Source organism: Dendrobates tinctorius, unplaced genomic scaffold, assembly GCF_039654945.1.
Source record: "Dendrobates tinctorius isolate UK_male_01 unplaced genomic scaffold, ASM3965494v1 ptg000124l, whole genome shotgun sequence".
Classification (NCBI taxonomy): domain Eukaryota; kingdom Metazoa; phylum Chordata; class Amphibia; order Anura; family Dendrobatidae; genus Dendrobates; species Dendrobates tinctorius.
In genome coordinates this window covers 5,323,610-5,344,099 of record NW_027361792.1, presented here as the reverse complement: position 1 = coordinate 5,344,099, position 20,490 = coordinate 5,323,610, and the positions used below count along the sequence as shown (strand labels likewise).

General features: G+C 51.6%; 1 protein-coding gene across 5 annotated transcripts in view; it reads left to right on the top strand.

Annotated features, from left to right (window-relative positions):
• LOC141046940 (uncharacterized) overlaps window positions 1-20,490 on the top strand; it is a 91,083-nt gene that overhangs the window by 7,268 nt on the left and 63,325 nt on the right. For all 5 annotated transcript variants that reach the window (XM_073541778.1, XM_073541777.1, XM_073541775.1 and 2 more), the window contains exons 5-9: window positions 1,843-1,965; window positions 2,538-2,702; window positions 9,729-9,905; window positions 10,780-10,902; window positions 18,006-18,119. In XM_073541778.1, the coding sequence (XP_073397879.1) occupies window positions 1,843-1,965; window positions 2,538-2,702; window positions 9,729-9,905; window positions 10,780-10,902; window positions 18,006-18,119 (702 nt within the window). The remainder of the gene's footprint in view (window positions 1-1,842; window positions 1,966-2,537; window positions 2,703-9,728; window positions 9,906-10,779; window positions 10,903-18,005; window positions 18,120-20,490) is intronic.

Here is a 20,490-nt window from a genome sequence, read left to right as displayed (position 1 = left end):
GGTCCTCTCTCCCCTCTGTATCAGTCTGTCATTGTTAGTTTGTTTACTTTAAGTGATATCTGTAATTTGTATGTTACCCCTTCTCATGTACAGCACCATGGAATCAATGGTGCTATAAAATAAATAGTAATAATGGATCCATTTCTGTAATTAGAAACCAGTGGGTGCAGTACCTGCTGGTGATTGCAGCTGACAGAGGAAAAAACTGTAAGTTTGTTGAATCAAGTGAAAAGTCCATAAAAGTTAAAAATCTCAACACCGTACACATTTCTGGTGTACTAAGACCCCCTTTATCTTAGTTTTTATCCAGTTGGTTGTGCCGGAAACTAACCTCGTTTTTCCTCTGCACTTAGTTTTACTTCTCCTGAGTTTATAAAACTGGTCACAGAGTTATTTTTTTTTCCCCTGAGATTATAGCAGTCAGGATTTTCTTTCTACGCACCTTTATCTGATCGCCAGGGGGTCTACATTTACAAAAAGTGCTTAACAAAGATGGCGGCCTCTCCTTAGGATTAGAACGATGGGGGGATGACGCTCGGCTGTCCCTGGTATCACAGCTCAGTCCTATTAAAGCAAATGCTGCTGAACTGTAATACCTGGCACAACTACAATAAAATCCTGAGCTCTGCCTGGTAGACAATAACGGGGATGTGATACTGGCAGGTGCACAAATTGCCATTGATGCAAATTGCAGACGTGACCGCATCTGTGCCCTTGTTCACACCATGGATGGGTGCAAGATCTATAACCTATAAGGCGTAAATGAAAGCTGCAATTTTCTTTTCTTTTTTTTACACCAAGCAGCCGTCTGTGTAAATTTGCTTGTGCACTAGCGCATTGACTTAAATTAGACACAAGGATAGCAGACTGACAATATATAAGGATCATATACTGCGACATATGGCCGATGTCATAGAAGACAAAGAAAAGCTTTTGTGTAATGTATACTGGGAGCTTGGGGGGGGCAGATCATGGAGGGCCGAGCTTTGCCGCCATATATACATGCAGCGACGCTCAGTCCTGTGGATGTTGTAGAGAGAAAGAGACAGGATTTTTGTAAAAAACACACATCTCAAAACAAAAGCTCATGGTATAAGGGTACAGTTACACATAACGATGTCCCAGCGATCCCACCAACGATCCGACGTGGATGGGATCGCTGGGACTTTGTTAGCTGACCGCTGGTGAGCTGTCACATAGACAGCCCCTCCAGCAATCAGGACCCTTAGAAACCCGATGTTTACCCTAGATACCAGCGTGCACTGCAGGCAGGGCAGGAGGTGGAGGCAGAGCGGCGCAGACAGACCGGCGTAGACAGACCGGCGTAGCTCTGCTATCTGCTACTCCGGTCTGTGCGCCGCTCTGCCTCCACCTCCCGCCCTGCCTGCAGTGCACACTGGTATCTAGGGTAAACATCAGGTTTCTAAGGGCCCCGCGGCCCTTAGAAACCCGATGTTTACGTTGGTAACCAGCGTGCAGCGTCGCTCATCGCTGGCTCCCGCTGCCACACGCAGCGATGCGCGCTGGCCAGCGGGAGACCAGCGATGAAAAAACGGGCCAGGATGATCCAGCACGATCAGCGATACCCCGCGGGGGGGCCGATCGCTGCTGGATGACACACACAGCGATCTCGCTGGAGAGATCGCTGATGTGTCACAAAATCAGCGATCGCCCCCCCCCCCCGCGGGGTATCGCTGATCGTGCTGGATCCTCCTGGCCCGTTTTTTCATCGCTGGTCTCCCGCTGGCCAGGGAGATCACTGTGTGTAACGGGCCCTTAACAGAATAATTTATATTTTTGATGTCTGAACACTTTTATGGACCTTATTTTGCTTAATTTTAGGGATCGGGGGATGCCGACCAAGAAAACGCTTCTGCAAATCGAGGCAAAATTCTGGTACTGCGTAAACGAGTGGAGGAGTTGGAGTCACAGCTGGCGCTTAAGAATGAAGAACTCAAGAAAAAGGTACCGTGAAATAATGTGAGGTTGTTAGGGTTCACTTGGGTTAGTGAAGGGGCGACAGATAAGCCGTGTACTTTGTACTCTGTAATAATCCCTAATCCCGAGGGATAATCCCACACTCCACAGCAATAAGCGCCCCTTTGTTTCTGTGCAATGAGATGACAAACGCTGACGCAGAACCTCTCCAGATGGGACATTTTCTGCAACTTCCTAAGATGTACTTTTTCTAGTTTCTCTATTCCAATACCTCTGTTTGCCGTTAACATATGGAATAATTTCTGCTTTAAAGCCCTGTCCCACGGGACAAATTTGCGGCAGATATTACTCTGCAAGTTTTGGTAGCAGCTTTGGGTATAAAATGTCAAAAATCTCATTCACACGTTGCAGCAGCGTTGCATGTGATCGTTTCTGCAGCCCCTGCGTTGATATTTACAGACCCCATTCATATGTGTGGGACAGTCTGTCGCAAGTGATCGCACCCTAGAGGGGTCTTCTGCGTTCTTCTTGTCCTGTATCCCCCCACCACCCGGTCTCCTTTCCGAACTCATCCAGCTGCTTGTTTTTTTTCTTTCCAGGAGGTGTTGCTGGAGGCTCAGCGACTCCGTGGCTCTGAACTGGATGTCATGCTTGCAGAAAAAGAAGAGAAGCTGGCTAAAAAAGAAGCTTATATTAAAGATCTGCAAATGGCTACCACATCAAACACCCCAGTAGAGACCACCACTTCTGAACCGGAGGCGAAGGTATCACCGGGATCTGCTAATCTGTCAGATAAGATACATGAACCGCAAAATATCAGATTGTAAAATTCTTTTCTTTCTCGCTTCATTGGGGGACACAGATTACCATGGGTGTATGCTGCTGTCGCTAGGAGGCTGACGCTATGCAAATAAGAAAAAGTTAGCTCCTCCCCAGCAGCATACACCCACCGACAGGCCCAAATTACCTCAGTTTTTGCTTAGTGTCTGAAGGAGGCGGACCTGGATCTAACACCAGATCCGCAGCATTTTTTCCTTACAGGTTTTGTGTGTGTTTATTAATCATTTCACCTTTATTTTTCAGATACAGCTCGTCGGGTAACAGGGTGCAGATTACTCACCCTATTTTCCCACATTTATGCGACCGAGAGAGCAGTGTGGTGTCACCCACATCGCCCACTCTCGGACCTGCAGGCAGAACTTGTCCCCTGTCACCCTTATGGGTGTTTCAGGGCGACTATCGGTGGCCAATCCTTGCTTTTTCCCCTCCTCATCCCTCTCCTCGGAGAGGGCTGAGAGGAAGATGGTGGTCACCGGTGGTGGCCTTCCCCCATATTCCTAAGGGGTGACACCGTCTTCTGCACTGTCCGGACACAGTGCGGGAAGGAGGATCTTCATCCCAGGACCTTCTCTCTTTCCCGAGGGATCCAGACGCGATCCTTAGATGTGAAGAGGAGCTGCACTCTCGTAGCAGGTAGTATAATCCCCCCCCCCCCCGGTGGCAGCGGCGGCTGCAGCAGCAACTCTCCTGTTACAGGCGGTAGGTCCCTGCACTCTACCTCGTCAGGGCTCTTGGTTTTCAAATTTCGCGCCCTTTTTTGCTTCACTCGTGAGCTGTCTCCACCATTTTAAGGCCTTGTCTTTTCCCGGCTGTGTTGCGTCCAGGCCACGCCTCCGGCTCTCTGACAGCCCCCCGCTCTCCCTGCTCTCATCCTCGGAGTGTCCCTTGTCACGGTCGCGCCCCTTTCACTTAGGCCAGCCAATCACCGCGCAGCTTTCACTTCCAGCGCCAGGCACGCCCCCTGGCCTGCGCTTTTCTCCCGGCACTGGCATTGGGCCCACTTTCAGGTTGTCGCGCCCCCTCTAGGCGACTCTGCCTATCAGGACACAAGTTTCACTTTTGCAGGCCGGGCACGCCCCCTTCCTGCACGCCCGAACCGACGGACCAATTACAAGGAATCCCTTCTCCCTGTCTGCCCTGCATGTTAAACTCCCCATCCACGCTTCCTTCAGCGCGTCTTGTGGCCACGGAGAGCCAGCCTCCACCTCGGCAGCCGAAGCTCCTGCAGCGTCAGTCATTCAGTGCCTGCATCCCTGCGACGTACATCAGGGGACACAGCTACCAGCGATATTGAGCCGTGTAATCGCCAGGTATCAGGTAGGCCTTGCTTTCTCTCATTCCCTGGCCGCTTCTTATCAGCTCCCCTCAGCAGCGTCGCCTCCTGGCATCCTTCTGCCCTGTCGCATAGGCTCTTCCTATGCCCAACCTCACAGGGGCCACTGGTTACAATCCTATGGCGGTTCACTACTCTTGTGCCCGCTGTAAGAGAAGTGGGCTTCAGGCCAGCCGTCTCCCTTCTGCCCGTCCTGCAGTCCTTCCAGCATGTCTGCCCCTCAGGAGTACTCTAATGATGGAATAAGGGTACACACCCCCACTGGAGTGGGCTGTTGCCATGTCCCACTCGGTCTCAGGTCTGACTGTTGCCATATCTCAGTCGGTTTTCAGACCTCGCCAAAAGATCACAGTCCCTGATACAGATCCTGGAAAGATACCGCATCTCTCTGCCGCCACCAGTGCTCCGAACACCTCACACGGTTATTCGCATGCACCTGAACACGACCTTCACAGGGACGGATCAGAAGAAAGGTCTAGGAAGCGGACTCTGTCTAGCTCCTCTTCAGATTCGGCAGCCCCAAGGGTGCCTCTTTCTGCCCGTTCCCCCTCCTCGGAGGCAGACGTCGGGTCAGATGTAGCCTATCTGTCAGTGTCTGACTATGATGCAGGACAGGGTACATAGCATAATTTCGGCTATCGTTCAAACCCTCAAAATAAAAGAGGAAAATGCAACTGCTCAGGACCAACAAGTTTGAGGTCACTACCTCTAGACTCTGGGAACATCCCGGCAACCGCTTCTCGGAAGGAAGCGGCTAGACATTATTTATTCCATTTAGTTCAGACCTTATCAGCAAATGGTCTGAATCTCCTAAGGTGGACCCGCCGATCTCATGCTTAGCATCCCACTCAGTCCTGTCCATTTCCGATGCGACATCTCTCAAGCTTGCTATAGGTAGACAGATCAAGGCTCTAGCCAAATCAGCCTTTGAGGTGTCCGGTACTTATTTCTGCCCAAATTTTGCCTCCACATGGGTGGCAAGTGCAATATCTGCCCAGGCCAAGATACTTCGTCGAAGCATTGTGGCGGCAGCTCCCACGGAAGAGTTAGCAGTTTTGGCAGACCAATTTGCCCATGTGGGTAAATTCTTGTTGAATGACTCCCTGGATGCTGCTGCTTGCTCAGCAAGAGCAAACGGCAACATTTATTGCTATTCGCTGCATCCTTTGGTTGAAGGTGTGGAACGCAGATCCAGCTTAAAAAAAAAAAAAAAAAAAAACTCTCACTGGCCTACCGTTCCAGGGCTCCAGGCTCCTTGGGGCCAAGAAGGTCTGGATCATTTCGGACGCCACTGGAGGCAAAGGTACTTCTCTGCCCCAATGTAGGCCAAAACACCCCTTCCGCAGAAAAGGCACCCAGCCTTTTCGGCCCTTTCGACCTTTCTCTTCCTCAGGCGGATCCTCCCAGCAGAACCATTGTTCCGCACAAGGGGAAAGAAGGAAAACTTCTTTCAGACCTACCCCTCGCTAGTGGTCTAGGAGCCCCCCTCTAAGCTCTCCGGTTCCCGCAGGCACAGATTCTCTTCAAAATGTCTGGTCACCCCACCTGGGAATCTTTCAAGGGTGGGAGGTAGGCTTCTCTTTTTCAAGGACTCTCGGTTGGCGGCGGTCGACAACGTCAGGTCAGGGTCATTGTCACATCAGGCTACAAAATAGAATTTTTCCTCGCCTCCAAAAGGACGTTTCTTCCCCTCTCGTCCACCAAAACAGCCCTTTCATGCCCCAGGGCTTTCCAAGCCTGTCTCTTCCCTCCTAAGCTCGGGAGTATTTGTACCTGTTCCTTGGCATGAACGGTTTTCCGGGTTTTGGACCTCAAGCAGTTGAATCGCAACCTTCGGGTTTGCCACTTTCGAATGGAGTCCTTGCGCTCGGTTATCACCTTCCATGTAGCCGGAAAGATATCTTTGTTCTGCGGACAATCAGGTTGCCTTTTTGCACATTCCTGTTTGTGTGCAGCATCAGAGGTTCCTCCAGTTTGCCTTACAGGAGTACCATTATCTGTTCACCGTTCTCCCATTTGGTTTGGCGGCCACCCCCAGTGTCTTCACGAAGATCATGGCAGCGGTCATGGTCACCCTACGTCCAAAAGGGATTCTTATAATCCCTTATCTCGACGATCTCCTGGTCAATAGTCCATCTCGCCGAGACTGCATTCACAGCCTCCAGATCACTCTGGACACGCGCCGTCTCGGCTGGATAATCAACAAAGAGAGGTCGACCCTGACCCCAGCTCAGCGTCTCATATTCCTGGACATGGAATTCGACACCAGCCAGCTCGCCGTATGCTCACTTTCACTCCCGCCCTCTCAGCCAGCCCTCCTATCTGCCTGGGGCAAAGCAACATTTTTCCCTGGACCGACCGGTGCTTCTGCCTCTCAAGGTGAGGCTATCCCTTCCAGTGGTGGACGCTTCCCACCTCGGCCCTACACAGCAGATCCTTCTTTCTCATTCGGTGGCAAGTCAACACCACCGGTGCCAGTCTTCTAGGCTGGGGAGCGGTTTTTCCTCCACCTCACAGTGCAGGGCTGCTGGGATGCTCAGAAGGCTCTCCTCCCAATCAATCACTCGGACGTCAGGTCAATTCCCCTTGCCTTCATCCGCTGGCAGTACATCCTCGTGGGACATCCAGTCGGACAACGCCACGGCCGTGGCGTACATAAATCACCAAAGGCAGAACTCGCAGCAAGCAGATCATGCTGGAGTTGGCAAAGATTCTGCGTTGTGCGAAAGCCATGTTCCCGCCAGTTCGGCCGTCCACTTTCTAGGGGTGAATAACTGAGAAGCCGATTTCCTGAGCCGTCAAGAGCTCGGGTCAAGCGAGCAGTCTCTCAACCCCGCCGTCTTCCACCAAATTTGTCTGAGGTAGGGCGTTCCATATGTTGACCTCATGGCGTCTCGAACAACCCACAAGGTTCCCCGATACGTTGCCAGGTCTCAGGATCCGATGGTCATCGGTTGCGACGCTCTTGTGATTCCGTGGTCCCAGTTTCGCTTGCCTTATCTGTTCCCACCCCTTTCCCTGATTCCAAGAATCGTAAAGAAGATAAAGGCAGAAGAGGTCCCCATTCTGTTAGTAGCTCCGTACTGGCCACGGAGGGCCTGGTATGCGGAGCTAGGGAACATGCTCTCGGACATTCCCTGGAGGCTACCAGACCGTCCAGACCTTCTATCGCAAGGGCCCCTCTTCCACCCGAATTCTCGGTTTCTGAGTTTAATGGCATGGCCGTTGAGGCCGCAGTATTGGGGGACGCAGGTTTTTCCCTCAAGGTCATACAGACCATGATTAAAGCAAGGAAACCGGCGTCATCACGCATCTATCACAGATGTTGGAAAGCCTTCTTTCGGTGGTGTGTAGTCAACAGTTTGTTTCCTATGACCTTTTCTCTCCCCTCCGTTCTGGGTTTTCTGCAGACGGGTCTTGACTCCGGCTTTTCTCTCACTACCTTAAAGGGTCAAGTGTCCGCTCTGGCTATCCTCTTTCAAAGGGATCTGGCTTCCTTTCCTCAAGCGAAGTTTTTTCTTCAGGGCGTCGCTCATATAGCGGTCTCCGGTCGACCCATGGGATCTGAATCTTGTTTTGAGCGCCCTCCAGCGTGCTCAATTTGAGCCGATTCAGGATATTTCCTTTTCCCTCCTCTCGTAGGAGGTCGCCTTCCTGGTCGCCATCACCTCGATTAGGAGGGTGTCAGAGTTGGCAGTTTTGTGCTGCCGTTCCCCTTTCCTGGTTTTGCACCAGGATAAGGTAGTGCTCAGACCGGTTCCGGCCTTTCTGCCTAAGGTGGTCTCTGCTTTTCACATCAATGAGGACATCGGCCTGCCCTCTCTGTGTCCCTCTCCAAACTCATCCCTTGGAGAGATCCCTGCACAAGTTGTACTTGGTGAGGGCAATTCGAATCTACCTTGCTAGCACTGCTTCTTTCCGTCAGTCCGACTCCCTGTTTGTCGTCTCGGATGGTCATCGGAAAGGGTTCCCAGCCTCCAAATCCACCATTGCTCGTTGGATTCGTTCAGCGGTTCTGGAGGCATACCGCGTCCAGGACAAACAGCCTCCTCCGGGGGTGAGGGCTCTCTCTACCAGGGCTGTAGAAGCTTCCTGGGCCGTTCGTCACCAGGCTTCGGCTTTGCAGGTTTGCAAGGTCGCTACCTGGTTGTCACTCCATACCTTCGTGAAATTCTACAAGGTAGATACTCACGCTTCTGCTGATGCAGGCTTAGGAAGGAAGATACTGCAGGCGGTAGTCTCACACCGGCCGACCTGTTCCTTTTTCTTAGCATTTCTTTCCCAACCTGGGGACTGCTTTTGGATGTCCCATGGTAACCTGTGTCCCCCAATGAAACGAGAAAGAAAGGGGGATTTTTGGTACTTACCGTAAAATCTCTCTCTTGGAGCCTTCATTGGGGGACACAACACCCTCCCTTAATGTTGTACCGTGTTGGCTAATGTGCCTTGTTTGGTTGGTACATAGGTTGAGTTCTTACGGTTGAGTTTCTTATAGTAGCTCCTTATACTGCTTTAGCACCAACTGAGGTAATTTGGGCCTGTCGGTGGGTGTATACTGCTGGGGAGGAGCTAACATTTTCTTATTTGCATAGTGTCAGCCTCCTACCGACAGCAGCATACACCCATGGTAACCTGTGTCCCCCAATGAAGGCTCCAAGAAAGAGAATTTACGGTAAGTACCAAAAATCCCCCTTTTTAATTGGTGGTCTCAACACTATCAGGGAATGCCATGAGCAACATATATGTCCTATCGTATCAACAGGGTAGGTGATAAATGTATGATTGCTTGGGGTCTGAACATTGGGGACCCCCACTGATAACAAGAAGGGCCGGCTCCATCCACCGTATATAGGAGTGATAAGGCCCCGTCACACACAGCGATATCGCCAGCGAGATCGCTGATTTTGTGGCGCCACAGTGATCTTACCAACGATATCGCTGTGTGTTACATGTATCAGCGACCAGCCCCCCTGCCGGGTATCACTGATCGTCCAGGATCGTCCTGGGCCATTTTTTGATCGTTGGTCTCCCACTGGCCAGCGCGCATTGCTGCGTGTGGCAGCGAGAGACCAGCGATCAGCGACGCTGCACGCTGGTTACCAATGTAAGCATCGGGTTTCTAAGAGCCGCGCGGCTCTTATAAACCCTCTGTTTACCTTGGATACCAGCTTGCTCGCTGGCCCTGATCGCTGGTGAGCCTGTCTATAAGTGAGGTCACCAGCGATCAGCTAACAATGTCCCAGCGATCCCATCCAGGTCGGATCGTTGGTGGGATCGCTGGGATATTGTTACATGTAACGGGGCCTATAGGCACACATGTTCAATACCTCTCGATTCACACTGGGCACTTTGAGCCCCCTGTTCTCTTAATAAGTGGGGGTCTCACCATGCACATCACATCGATCATCCGTCCTGAGACTCGTGTTTATGGGGTGAGCCGAGTACAACTCTCCGCTATTTCCAGCGATCCCGTAGGAAATAAATAGAGCAGAAGCCGAACATCTGCATCTCCAACCCATCCAAGACGTGTATTTTTCATTGTATTGAATTTATATATTGTATGTGCTTTTATAATTACCGTATCCGGATATTAATTCCGCCACTTATATTGTCCTAGACGACCGCAAATGATTCGGCCCAGGACCTGCAGGTTTTAATCCAGAATCTGACCAGGAAAGTTGAAGAAAGTGAGGAGAAGTACAGCCTCCTTTATGAGCAGACCGAGAGCCTGAAAGCCTTCCTAAACAAAGAGAAGAGCCATTTCCAGGAGAAGGAGGCCATGTACACAGAAAATGTGAGTCTTCTGTTCCACTCTCACCCTGTATGTTCCCGATCTGGTCATGTCTTCACCTATATAGGAGTCTTTGTGTGTATATACATATATAAATCACCCGACAGGTCTTTGAGTGTTTTAGTTATGTCTCTTGGACAGAAAGCTGGGTGACAGCAATTTATTGGGTATCTCCATCTTGGACATTTATAGCATAGCTTAGAGAATATGGCTGCCGTGAACACAGAAGTGCCATTATTTTTCAGACCTCCCATAGAGCTGCACATATGTGACCATTAGCGATGAGTGAGCGTCCATGGATAAGATGTTATCTGGGCATGCTCATGTCCTAATCGAATGTCTACGGCATGCTCAAATAAAATGCTCAAGTCGCTGTGGCTCCTCGTCTTGCTGCTGTTCAACAGCCGCAACACATGCAGCAATGTCCTGTTTGTTAGGCAATACCTGCATGTGTTGCGGCCGTCGAACAGCAGTGGGGACTCGACCATTTTTTTTTTAAGCACGCCGAAAATACTCGATTAGGAAACGAGCGTGCTTGGATAAGACCTTATAAGAGCATGCTCGCTCATCACTATTGACCACCTCTCTATTCATTGCGGTGCAAGATAGGGATCAGCGTGGGACCCTTATCCTGTAGATAGTACCCCATTATCTGATCATACCGTGGCCTGCTGCTGAAAACCTCAGTGATCACCATCAATGTGCATCTCAATGCAGCGCCCACCGCAGGAGATATGAAGCCTTGCATGTTGCCATTTCAATAGGAAGTGTGTAAAGTGTAGGGGGGTGGTGGATTCCCCCAAATCCCCTCAGATGAGGGATGCACTCATTTATAAATGAGACACCTCTCCATTAACTCAGATGACACTTTTTCCAGATCCGTGTTTACCAGAATATAATTTTGGAAAAGGACAAAGAGATGAAATTACTGTCGGAGAAGCATGACCAGGAGCTGTTTAAGATTGCGGCCAAGTCTGATTCCTCTGCTGAACTTCATCAGGTAGGTCAAGCAAATGGCAAGCAAACGTTTCTGTAATGGCAGCAGTAGTACAGCGTTATATTCTAGGAGTCTAAAAAAGGCCTTACTCTGTCGCCTTATTGGGGGACACAGAACCGTGGGTGTTATGCTGCTGTCCACTAGGAGGCGACACTATGCATAATCTGAAAAAGATTAACTTTGGCTCCTCCTCTGCAGTATACACCCCTGGACGGCGTCAGCCTTCTCCAGTTTTTGCTTAGTGTCGCAAGGAGGCACACCTTTTTTTCTTTTTTTCCTTTCGTCGGAACAGATGAAGAAAAGTGGGTCTCCAGCGAGACTCCCGGCATGGCTCCTTCCTTGGCCCCCTTTTTAGGGGTGCCCAGTTGAAGTAGAGATGGCGGTCCCCCATGTCGCTCCTTCCCCAGTCCCTCGGGTACTGGTCCGAAGTTGAGACCCCCCCTCCTTCCCCAACCCCCTTCAGGGTCTGGGTTGAGGTTGAGGCAAGGATGAAGACCCCCTGATGGTGACAGACGCACCCTCCCTAATCCCCCGCAGGGGGCATTAGGTTGTGACGCTGCAGGTAGGGTCGGAGTACAGACAGCATTCTGCACCAGGGACCCCAGCCCAGCTGTGGGATCCTGCTGGGGCCGGGGGAGGGTGCAGGCAGACGTGGCACAGCAGAGACAGGGCTTTCTGCGCCCCTGCCTCTGCAGCAGCAGTGGCTCCATGGCGCTCCAGGGACCCCCCACACAGGAACCGCTAGCACTGCTGCCCCCACCGCTAGCCAGTCGCCCATTCTGGGGGGGTCCGGTGCAAATCCGACCCCCTCCCGGACTACCGCGCCGCTCTGGAGCCCTCCTGGGCATCAGGTCTCTAATTTAGACCGCGGCTTCGGCCTAGCCGAAGCCGCCGCCTTTTCCCCGCCCCCCCGGCCCGCCCCTGGCACGCCCCCCCGGATGACGAAAATGACACTGCAGTGTCATAGAAGGGGCGGATCGAGGCAGGAAGGGCGCGCTTTTACATGGCCCAGCGCGCCCTTTTCCAGCTCTCCGCCCCCTTCCCTCTCCACCTCAGAATCCGGTGGCCATCTTGCTGCACCTGGAGGAAGGCAGCACAGAGTCTCCGGGGGGCACAGGACATGGGGCTTATCAGCGCTGGACCTAAGGGGAGCACCGGTGGGGTAAGATCACAGCTGGGTCCTTGGTACTCAGCTGTGAATTCCTATAACCTATAGCGCTCTCCTACTCCTTTTTCCTCTGCGTAGATACCCCTGTAGGGTCTCTATTAATCAGCCTAGGTACTATGTCGTATCCGCACTGCCGGGACTGTACCCAAAAAAACGGAGCAGAACCCCAAGAAGTCCCTACCAACGCTTCTGCGACCGCTACTGCGCTGGAATGGGCAACTCAGATGTCGCAGTCTATGACACAGTCTATAGATAACCTGACCTCCACATTACTGCAGGGTCATGTCTCCGCTATGAACGTTACCCAGCAAAGGGACGTCCGGTCTCATGATCAGGGCGCTTCCGACAGTTCGAGGCGTAAGCGGACCCACAGGTCGCGTTCAGCTGTGTCCTCACATAGCAATAGGTCTTCCCCCTCCAGGGAAAGACACAGTGGCCTCAGGTCACCGAGGCCGTCCCCTGATAGAGAAGGACAATGCGGATCTCCACAATGATCCCAGACTACGGGAAACCTCCGCTCTAGTTCGCCCGCTAGGGAGCTCCTTAGCGATGCGCAGGACTCAGAGGGCATATGTGACTCCAATTCAGATAACGAAACAGAGAACGCTTTGCTCCCTAGTCCCCCTAGCAATACTGCGATAGTTGAGGATATCGTCTCTTCCATCCTTCGGGTGCTGGACATTTCAGATCCAACCCCGGAAGCACCAGAACACAACATTTCCTTTGAAAGTGTTCAGAAACCATCGAAGGTCTTCCCTAATCACCCGGAATTCCAAAAAATCCTTTCTAAGCATTTTTCGCAGCCTGAGAAAAAATTCGCCAATCGCAAGTATTTGGAAGCAAAATACCCCTTTCCACAGAAAGACACCAAGGATTGGACAGATCCGCCTGAAGTGGACCCTCCAGTCTCTGGGCTGGCAGCACAAACGCTTCTCTCGCTGCCGGACAGATCAACCCTCAAGGACACGGCAGACAGACAAGTCGAACGCATGGCTCGTTCAATCTTTGAAGCGGCAGGTGCCTCTTTGGCTCCCGCATTTGCTTTAGTCTGGGCAGCCAAGGCCATCATGGCTTGGGCTGCTCTATTGCAAAAGGGCCTTCAAGCTTCAAATCCTCAGATGGCGGACCAGGCGGTGCAAATTGCAGTGGTGGCAGATTACATGGTCCTTGCAGCGTTGGACTCTGCAAGAGGAATAGCGGGAATAGCATCAAACGCCATTACAATCCGGCGTATTCTCTGGCTAAGAGAATGGAAAGCGGATGCGGCCTCAAAAAAGTCCCTAACAAATCTCCCGTACTTCAGTGGCCGTCTTTTCGGTGAAAAGCTGGATACAATGATATCCAATGCTACCGGGGGCAAAAGTACTTCCCTCCCTCAACTAAGACCAAAAGGCACGTTTAAAAGGCGTAATCAATCTCGTTTCCGATCCTTTCGGAATTCTTCGGGCTGGTCTGTCTCACGCCCAGCACAAAACCGTAATCGTTCCCCCCGCAGGGACAACACACGGCGGCACAGAGGCCGGACAGGAACTGGCAATCAAAGGCAAGCCAGGCAAAACCTAAAGGAGGAAAACCTCAGACTTTTCCCTCGTCCTGACTCATGCCCTCTCGAAGACACCCCACTTGTTGGCGGACGACTGCTACTCTTTCAGCAGGTCTGGCTGCCTATTACAGAAGACAAGTGGGTAAAGGAAATAGTGTCTTCAGGATACAAAATCGAGTTTACTACCAGCCCACCGCACAGGTTTTTTCCATCTGTCCCTCCAAAATCCCCGCTCAAAGCTCAGGCCTTCCGTCAAGCGGTTTCTTCCCTCCTGCGAGCAGGAGTCATAGTGCCAGTCCCAGCAGAAGAGCGCTTCCGAGGGTTCTACTCCAACCTGTTCGTGGTGCCCAAGAAGGGAGGCAGCAACCGACCCATACTAGACCTCAAGCAACTCAACAAGTACGTTCGAGTTCGTCACTTCCGCATGGAATCCCTCCGGTCAATCGTTGCGTCTATGGAAAAAGGAGAATATCTTGCCTCCATAGACATACAGGACGCATACCTGCATATACCAATTGCTCCCGCCCATCAGAGGTTTCTCAGATTCGCAATCAACCAAGACCATTATCAGTTTGTGGCCCTCCCGTTCGGTCTGGCCACGGCCCCCAGAACATTTACAAAGGTCATGGCAGCTACCATGGATGTTCTGCACTCCAGAGGCATAGTAGTCGTTCCATACCTGGACGACCTTCTCATCAAGGCCTCCACCCTCAAGGACTGCGAGGTCAACGTCTCGATCACGATCGACACTCTGACGCGCCTGGGATGGTTAGTCAATTTACAGAAGTCCTCGACTACCCCGAGTCAGTCTCTGACCTTCCTGGGGATGCTATTCGACACCTCCAAGGGTCTGGTGATCCTCCCCAGGGACAAGGCACTGGCTCTCCGTCTGGGAGTTCACACACTCCTCCGCAAGTCCCCCAGATCTCTCCGGTATACCATGAGAGTACTTGGCAGGATGGCAGCAGCAATGGAGGCGGTACCATTTGCCCAGTTTCACCTCAGACCCCTTCAACTGGCCATCCTCAAGTCCTGGGACAGGAATCCGTTCTCCCTCGACAGGGAGTTCCGGTTATCAGCAAACACCAGGAGGTCCCTGCACTGGTGGCTCAAGCCAACCTCGCTTGCAAGGGGAAAATCCTTTCCGGTCAATGGAAGGTTTTGACCACCGACGCAAGCCTTATGGGTTGGGGCGCGGTGCACCTACATCACAGAGCGCAAGGCAGGTGGTCACCAAGGGAATCGACCATGCCCATCAACATCCTGGAAATTCGGGCCATCTTCCTGGCGTTGCAAGCCTTCCATCACTTGCTGGCAGACTTTCATATCAGAGTACAGTCGGACAATGCCACGGCAGTGGCATACGTGAACCATCAAGGCGGCACCCGCAGCATCCAGGCGATGACCGAAGTAACGCGTATCCTACAGTGGGCGGAGGATGCAAGGTCGGTACTCTCCGCGGTCCACATTCCGGGCGTGGACAACTGGGAAGCCGACTATCTCAGCCGACAAGGAATGGACTCTGGGGAATGGTCTCTCCATCCCGAAGTCTTTGGTCAGATCTGTCATCGTTGGGGGACCCCGGACGTGGATCTGATGGCATCCCATCTCAATGCCAAGGTTCCCAATTTCATGGCCAGGACGCGCGATTCGCGATCGCTCGGAGCAGATGCCCTGGTTCAGGACTGGACCCAGTTCCAGCTTCTGTACATTTTTCCACCCCTCCCCCTGATCTCCAGAGTCCTGAGGAAGATCAAACAAGAGGGTGTTCCCACCATTCTGATCGCTCCAGACTGGCCCAGGCGTACATGGTACGTCGTGCAACTCACAGCAGACGCTCCCTGGCGTCTCCCCACACGTCCCGACCTCCTGTCACAAGGCCCGTTCTTCCACCAGAACTCAAGGGCTCTCAATTTGACGGAGTGGCCATTGAGACCTGGGTTTTGACCCAAGCAGGTTTTTCACCGGACGTTGTTAAAACCATGATCAGGGCTCGAAAGCCAACTTCAGCCAGGATTTACTATCGTACCTGGAAGGTTTTTCTTCACATGGTGCGACTCTCGTGGGCAGATTCCACTTCCCTATTCTCTTCCAAAGGCCCTCGGGTTCCTTCAGTCAGGCCTGGACGCCGGGCTATCCCTGGGCTCGCTGAAGAGCCAGGTCTCAACGCTTTCAGTGCTCTTTCAGAGGCGTATTGCTAACAAGCCGCAAGTGTAGACTTTTCTCCAAGGGGTTTCCCGATTGGTTCCCCCCTACAAACGTCCGTTGGAGACGTGGGACCTCAACCTGGTCTTGACAGCACTACAGTCACCACCTTTTGAACCCCTTAGGGTGGTCTCACTCCGCTTTCTATCGCAGAAAGTGGTTTTCCTGGTGGCAATCACCTCGCTACGCAGGGTGTCTGAACTTTCAGCTCTTTCCTGCAGACGACCCTTCCTGGTTTTTCATCAGGACAAGGTGGTTCTCCGTACAGTACCATCCTTCCTTCCGAAGGTCGGGTCCAGCTTCCACCTCAATGAGGAAATATCACTACCGTCTCTTTGCCCGGCTCCCGTTCATAGGGTAGAGAAGGCTCTGCATACGCTTGACCTTGTCAGGGCATTGCGTGTTTACGTGTCTAGGTCTGCTCCTTTCCTGAAGTCTGATTCACTTTTCCTTATTCCAGAAGGCGTTCGCAAGGGCCTACCGGCTTCCAAAGCCACCCTTGCTAGGTGGATCAAGTCCACCATTCAAGAGGCTTACCTCCTCAACAATTCTCCTCTTCTGGCCGGTATCACGGCACACACTACGCGGGCGGTAGGGGCCTCTTGGGCCATTCGGCATCAAGCCTCAGCACATCAAGTGTGTAAGGCAGCCACTTGGACTAACCTGCACACATTTACAAAACACTACAGAGTGCATACCCAGTCCTCAGCGGATGCGAGCCTGGGTAGACGGGTCCTGCAGGCGGCAGTACTCCAAGTCTAGGGGACTGTCGGCACAATATTCGTCCACTGCTTCCCACCCAGGGACTGCTTTAGGACGTCCCACGGTTCTGTGTCCCCCAATAAGGCGACAGAGTAAAGGAGATTTTTGTGTACTCACCGTAAAATCTCTTTCTCTTAGCCTTTAATTGGGGGACACAGCTCCCACCCTGTAGCCCTTGCGGGCCGTTGTTACGGTTGGGTTCTCATATTGTTGTTTGAGCCTGTTTATAGTAGCCTTTTTTTTTACAGGCATGGTTATGTTTCTGGTATATTCCTCCTAATGCTTTTGCACAAAACTGGAGAAGGCTGACGCCGTCCAGGGGTGTATACTGCAGAGGAGGAGCCAAAGTTAATCTTTTTCAGATTATGCATAGTGTCGCCTCCTAGTGGACAGCAGCATAACACCCACGGTTCTGTGTCCCCCAATTAAAGGCTAAGAGAAAGAGATTTTACGGTGAGTACACAAAAATCTCCTTATTGTTATACAAAATGTTTTTTTTTATAACCTCTTCTTAAAGTTCTCTTCCTATTGGAAGTAGCAATTTTCTAAGTCCTTTGTAACTCGTTCCTGACACGTGGCGTAATAGAACGTCAGCTACTGGTGTACACAGCGGGCTCAGGAGCTGATCCCGCAGCATAACTGGGAGATATCTGCTGTTTTACACAGCCGACATCTTCATGTGGCGGCAGCAACAGGAGCTCGCTTCAATGCCCGATGTTTAATCATTTAAATCCTGCTGTCAGTCACTGATAGCTGCATTTACATAGCACGATCACTGGATCACACCTGCCCTGGGTCCCGTCATGATGTGATCGCTTGGTGCCAATGGGTCATCTTAGCTGCCAGTGGGCTTTATAGGATTAAATAAGTATGTAGTACAATCGAACAACTGATCATAGATTTAAAAATAACAAAAAAAAGTTTAGAAAAATTAAAAAAATAAAATAATAAATCCAAATAACTTTTTCCCATGTAAAGAAATAAAGCATATTCGATTCGACATTTGTAAAGGTCCCATCTACTAAAATATGATATTAACCAATACAGAAAATAAAATAAAGAGAAAAAAAAAAGACGCTGGAATTTCATTTTTCACCACCACACCATTTGCACCTCAGCCAGAAATCTTGAGCCGAACCTCCCGTCTTTTCCTTTGCCAATTTCTGAAGATGTGCTTTCTCTCTCCTGCTGTGATGCATCAAATATTACCCTTCTGCTTCTTTCCATCCCGCATCCTGTTTTACTAAAACACTGAGGTTCTTCAGCTGCATCCCCCTCCTCTCCCTCCTCACTGTCTATTAGTTGCTGTTTTGCAATAGATGTATATTTAAAGGGGAAGGACAAGCAATGTGTAGGTACAGGCTGCTGGAAGGATGTGAGGACTATGGCATTAATCACAAATTATTTACCAAGTGTCTGTGTCTTCAGCTGCTCAAGGCTCTGAAGCAGAAACTTCACGAGGACGAAGAGGTGTTATCCGGAAAGAATCAAGTGATCGATGTTTTACAGAAGGAGCTGGATAATAAAGATCGGCAGATCTCCGTAAGTCATTGGTCGCAAATAATCTACTTCTGTTCCTAGACTTCTCCCGAGTTACAGTATGAGGGTTTTGCGGGTTTACACACCCCGTATTCACAACTGTTTATTGTTCTTTAAACACATAAATTTTCATGGCAGCTGTAAACCCAAAACTGAGTTTTTGTTTTTTGGTTTTTTTTTTTGAAAGTTACTTCATTAGTTATTTTTATTTATTTTACAATAGGACAAAAATAAAAGAAATGTGTTGGATATTGGGAATAATAAATGTATGATTGCTGGGGGTCCGGCTGCTGAAACCACCACTGATCTTTAGATCTGGGGATCCAAAGCTCTTTGTGTAGGACCACAATCCTACAGACGGGGAATGCACCAGTGGTGGTACGCCAATTTTTAGGGATTGGTGGGGTTTGCATTGGTCAGATCACCAGAAATCACATTTATTACCGTTCTGTAGATATTGTTTATGGGACATTTCTCGTTCGCCTTATTGGGGGACACAGAGACCTTGGGTGTATGCTGCTGCCACTAGGAGGCTGACACTATGCACAAAAAAAGATAGCTCCTCCTCCGCAGTGTACACCCCACCGACCGGCAGAGAATTCCTCAGTTTAGCTTAGTGTCAGTAGGAGGTGGACACGGGTCTTTTATTAGACCCATATCTACCTCGTCGTGCGTCGTTCCTTTTCAGGTTCTACGGAGGGATACAGAGTGAAAAGTCACATCTGTACTCCCACATGGAGTCTGCAAGTACGGCGTGTACTGCCACCCCGTATCCTTGCAGTTCTCCGCGGCAGGACCAGCCAGACGGACGCCGACACCAAGATGTGCCAGCGACTCCAGGGGTCCTTGTCGCCAGTCTCCCTCCCACTCGCCTACCAGAGCCTGTCGGTTGGATGAGACGCAAGACTTCTTCAGACAGGTAACGGATCGTGGATGGGTGAGTATTAGGCCCCGGCTTCATATTTATTTACCTGGCTGCCCATTCCCGACGGTCACCTCTTCAATGGTCACAGGGGTAGGCGCTGCGGTTGCTCGCAGTCGCCACAAGGCTATAGGCAGCTCAATGTTGCTGGGCATCCCCCCCCTTCCCTCCCCCCTTTCTGGGTACAGGGAGCACAGGGTTTTTTCCCATTGGGAGCGACTTGCGACTGCGGCGTCCCACTTTTTCGGACCTCCGCGCCGACCCCCTGCTGACAGGCGGCCGCCGCAACTAATTTAGGCCCCGGCTTCAGTTCGGGCCTACCGCTGCGTCGCGGCCACGCCCCCGCCCCTTTCTTCTAAGCAGGCTTCTCTCCCGCGCTTCCCAGGCCCTCTCACCGCCTGTCCTTCACCTGCCCAGCCTGTTATTGGCTAGGGGGCGGTGAATCGTTAACCCTGCGTGGTGCTCCGCCCTCCCTCCTCTCCTAAGGCGCGCTTTTTCTCAGGACGGCGCCATTTTCCCAGCCTGTTAGCCGGGCACCAGCTCTTCACTGGACAGCATCTTCTCCAGCTGGTTTTTTTCAGGAGGTCTGTCGGCCGGATTTCGCTCTGACCTGCATCCACTGACAGGTCGCAGAGCATCGCTTCTGGGGACACCGGACCGTGAGTAGCTCTGCACTGCAGACTGACCCTTCTCCGCCCTCTGTCCCCCAACCTTCCGGCATTACCTCAGCTTTTCACTATGTCTAAGTCTGATCGTACCCGCTCTACCGCCCCCCCCTGCACTTTAGTCAAGTACTTTGCATGTTCTTCGTGCAATCGCAAACTTCCCTCAGGCCAGTCCACTCCCCTCTGCCTGGATTGTAGCAATCCAATTCAGCCTGACGCCGTCCAGGAGCCATCTGCGGCCCCAGGTGAGAGTGAGCCCCCCATGCCTGGCTGGGCCTCCTCGCTATCTCAATCAGTGGCAGACCTCACCAGGGTGTCTCAGTCCCTGGTGGCCGTTCTTGATAAGTTGCCCCTGGACTCTTCAGCAGGGCCAAGCAGGTCCCAAATTGTTCCATCTGAATCAGCCAGCGGTAGTCGCAAAAGACCCAGGCAAGATTCCCAGCCGGAATCCTCTCCTAGTCCCATCTTACCGCATAGCCCTTCTCACCAGTCTCCCTCTCGGGCCTCCTCTCCCGAGTCAGGGGAAGCGCTTTCGGACAGGTCATCTGAGGGGATTTTAGAGCTGGATTCAGACCAGGATGCAAGCATGAAGGTCACAGTGCAGGACCTCATTGCTGCGATCCATCATACCTTCGATATTGCTGACTCCCCTGCGAAATCCTCAGATCAGGAGGTTTCGTTCAGATGGGCAGAAACTCCCTTCAGGGTTTTTCCTTTCCATTCCCAGTTTGGGAAAATTTTTACCAAGGAAAGAGAGGATCCGACCAGACGCTTTCAAAGAGGAAAA